We start from the raw sequence: 3,902 nt of genomic DNA on the forward strand, positions 1-3,902 counted from the left end.
TGGCGTCTGACCAGGTCATTGACCTCTGACCTCTGGGCCGAGGCTCTGCTGGGGCTGATGGTTTCATGTCCTCATGTTCCTGCTGTCATATCATCATAAAACAGTCAATGCAGCCAAATAAACCAGAAGATTTAAATATTAAAATACATTTTATCGTTGGAGAGAAACCAGATGAGATTCAGATCAATCAACTGATCTATTGATCAACTGATCGACTGAGAAACTTTTACTGCAGACAGAAAATACCAGACATATTTCTCATGATAAATATTTAAAGATATTTTCATGATGTGTTGATGATGAACCTGAAAGTGGGAACATCTGGACCAGCTGGAGTGACCTTGACCTCTTGACCCCCACACAGATCCAGTCTGGTCCACCAGAACCATCAGAACCAGTCTGGTCCACCAGAACTCCCAGACTAACCGTCCCTCTGTCCTCCAGGCGGCGATCGGCTCCAAGGCGTTGGACTTGGCGCGGGACGAAGGCGATGAGACTTTGATCCAGTTTGGTCTGGACGTGCTAACGCTAGCGGTGCTAGCTATCCTGATCACGGCTCCCATCGGGGCGCTGGGGATTGGACTGGCCGGGCCGCGCCTCCTGGCCCGACAGGTCAAAGGTCAGCTCAGAGTCTGGAGGTTTTTATTGAGCCCAAATGATGACCCGGTCCATTAGTTCTGGTTTGACTGAACTTTGGTCAGAACTAAAAACCCTTTGAGTGAAACGTCTTTCAGAACTAGCAGAAGGTCCAATCGGGTCGTATTCAGCTGGGATGAGACCAACTGGAACCCATTGATTATGTACCAAACAGTGGGGCTAGCGCTGATGCTAATAGCACAGCTAAGTTTGTTTAGATTTTTTTATAAATGTTTGGTGCGCTGACTTTATGCTAAATTCATTTTAGATCAATTCTAAAGTTTTCTACGCTGTTTTGAAAATGTTCAGTTCCACTTCCTGTCCTCAGTTTATCCACCCCACGACGCTTATTCTGTTCCCAGAATGCATTTCTGTTCACAATCCGGCGCATGTTGGGTAGCTAATGAATTTAGCTTCTGCTAAGTGTCATACTGGTACAGAGGATTAGCGTTAGCATCTGTCAAACAACATGTTAATATACTGCTTTAACGTTAGCTGAACTAATATTTATGATTAGCGCTTTAGGGTTAGCATAGCTAACCTTTTAGCTAGCGGTGCCCACCTCTGCATGCTGTTTGCAGGGTCCTGACCTCTGACCTCTGACCATCAGTTCCTCTGAATCAACCAGTGAATCTTGTTTTCTCTGAACCAGCAGGTGAGACGGAGACAGAAGCCCCGCCCACCATCCCCGACCCACCTGCTGAGGAAAAGAGTAACATGATCATTGAGAGCAGACTGTGATGGTTCTGACCCGATCAGAACCAGCCCAGTTCTCCCAGCGGGACAAACCCAACTGGTTCATGAACATGAAGTTTTGACATGTTAGAAAAAACAGAAACAAAATGGCTGAAAATGAAAAGAAGCTTCTTCATTTCCTGGATGTTTTCTTCTGCTTGATTGTTTTATATGAAGGTTTATTCTGCGTCAGTGAAAAGTCACTAATTCTTTGATCACATTTAGTGATTATTATTGGATGTTTTTAACTTTATTATTTCTGCTGAGGATAGAAACAAACTTTATTACACAGAGGAAACATTTGGTGTTTTATTGTGGCGGGAACTACAGGAAGTGGAGTCGCTCTGCGGTCAGGATGAGGCTGAAGCTGAAGACATCTACAGGAACCGATTCTGGGTCAGAACCGCTCCGTCCACCAGACCAACAGCTCCTCATTTAAAACACCTTGAAAGAGTTCAGAAGCGGGTCAAACTGGTTCCATGTTCAGAAACCCAGGCAGGAGTTCTGGACTGGTTGAAACGTTTCCTTCAAAATAAATCTGATTTTAATGTAACTTGATTTCACCAACATGACTCAGGTTGGTCCAGATGTTCGGACCTGCAGTTCTGTCCCTCAGCCTGCACCGGGCCCGGTTCCACCAGAACCGGCTCCTCCTGACAGGTTCTGTGTGTTTCTGTTAGAAACCAAAGTTCTGCTTTCGTAACCAGAACTGGACCTTCTGATGCTGCAGCAATAAAAACTGAATTTAATCTAATCTGACCAGTTATTTTTTACAGTGCAACATCTGTAATCTGATCTGTTTAATGATTAAATCAGATTATAACTTAATATTCATAACCGAACAGAAACGATGCTCAGACAACTCTGTGGGGTCGGGTCGGGTCGGGGTCGGGTCGGAGGTCGTGTCCTCAGGAAGAGTCGAGGTCAGAGGTCAAATGGAGTCAGATTCTTCATCCTTCCATTGAATCCAGACCAGATCATCAGGTTGGTACCCATGAAGTTCTGCAGCCTACAGAACCGGGTCGGGCTGCGGTTTGGACCGGACCGTCTCCTGCAGCTCATCACATCCTTCATTACTCTGTAAGCATCAGAACCGAACAGAACCGAACGGAACCGTCGGACCTCCAGCCTCTCGTCTCAGTTTCCTGTTTTTGCTGTTAACTCAGATTTTCCACAGCGACGGTTTCAGAAACCACAGAACCGCTCAGAACCCGTCTGCTCTGACCTGCTGACCCTGACCTGGTTCTGGTTCTGCAGCCGAACCCTATCTGGACCTGAACCCGGCTCTGCAGGGAGAGGAGCTGCTTCACCTCCATCAGAACCAAAACCGGCAGCAGGAACCGGCCAGAGTCCGACTGAGAACCAGAACCTCCGAGAGCTGAAACCAGTTTGAACTGACATCCAGTTTCACCTCATAGCTGAAGGTTCTGGTCTGAGTTACCAGAACCAGAACTGGGAAAATGGGAAAGTCTCACCTGTTGACTTCTGGAGGCTCCAACACCTGCAGCCCAATGGGACGAGTGTTAAAATGTATTATTATTATTATTATTGTTATTATTATTGTTGTTGTTATTGTTAATATTATTATTATTATTATTGTTGTTGTTATTATTGTTATTATTATTATTATTATTGTTATTATTATTATTGTTATTATTATTATTATTATTGTTATTATTATTATTATTATTATTGTTATTATTATTATTATTATTATTATTGTGATTATTGTTATTATTATTATTATTGTTGTTGTTGTTATTATTATTATTATTATTATTGTTGTTATTATTATTATTATTATTGTTATTATTATTATTATTATTGTTATTATTATTATTATTATTATTGTTGTTGTTGTTATTATTATTATTGTTGTTGTTATTATTATTATTATTGTTATTATTATTATTATTATTATTGTTATTATTATTATTGTTATTATTATTATTATTATTATTATTATCATCACTACTGGCTGATTGTTTTATTGTTTCCATGAAGAGTGCAATATTTCTGCCAGGTTTGCCTCCTGATGCGTTTCTATCATGAACATCAGTGAGCCGAGCTCTCAGCCCTGAGGGACTCCAGGTTCCATCAGTGAACATCTTCAGCTGGTGGTTTCTCTGTGAGCTCTGACAACGTTCTGAGTTTCCTCGTAGTTTCACAGAAACGTTGGTTTGTTTGATTCCTGCTATTGTTCATCAGATGATGTTGGTGTGTAAAGCAGCAGTTTGGTGCCAACAGGCTGAATCTGTCGTGCGTCTCGTTGCTCTCACATCCTCCAGCTGCGGTTTGGCTCAACAGGATGTTCTTAACTTCGCTCTGAGACGGACAGAACGGCTTCAGTCTGCAGACGAGATGAACGCCGCCGCACCGCTGCCGCTGCTGCTCTGGGAGTTCAAAACATCCGGAGCTTTTCTCAGCCCAGGAGAAAAAACCTTTCAGGAACATTTCAGGGAGGTTTCAGGAACATTTCAGGAACATTTCAGGAACATTTCAGGGAGGTTTCAGGAACATTTCAGGAAGTT

General features: G+C 42.6%; 1 protein-coding gene across 3 annotated transcripts in view; it reads left to right on the forward strand.

Annotated features, from left to right (window-relative positions):
• The window catches only part of LOC129376742 (sodium/hydrogen exchanger 9B2-like), a 9,366-nt gene extending 7,241 nt beyond the window's left edge, over positions 1-2,125 (forward strand). For 2 of the 3 annotated variants that reach the window (XM_055056326.1, XM_055056324.1), the window contains exons 13-14: positions 445-619; positions 1,289-2,125. In XM_055056326.1, coding sequence (XP_054912301.1) covers positions 445-619; positions 1,289-1,377 — 264 coding nt within the window. In that variant the 3' untranslated portion in view covers positions 1,378-2,125. The remainder of the gene's footprint in view (positions 1-444; positions 620-1,288) is intronic. The other variant, XM_055056325.1, reaches the window with a different exon arrangement.
• The last annotated feature ends 1,777 nt before the right edge of the window (positions 2,126-3,902 follow it).

The sequence above is a fragment of the Poeciliopsis prolifica genome, unplaced genomic scaffold, assembly GCF_027474105.1.
Source record: "Poeciliopsis prolifica strain line A6 unplaced genomic scaffold, Auburn_PproV2 SCAFFOLD044, whole genome shotgun sequence".
Taxonomy (NCBI): domain Eukaryota; kingdom Metazoa; phylum Chordata; class Actinopteri; order Cyprinodontiformes; family Poeciliidae; genus Poeciliopsis; species Poeciliopsis prolifica.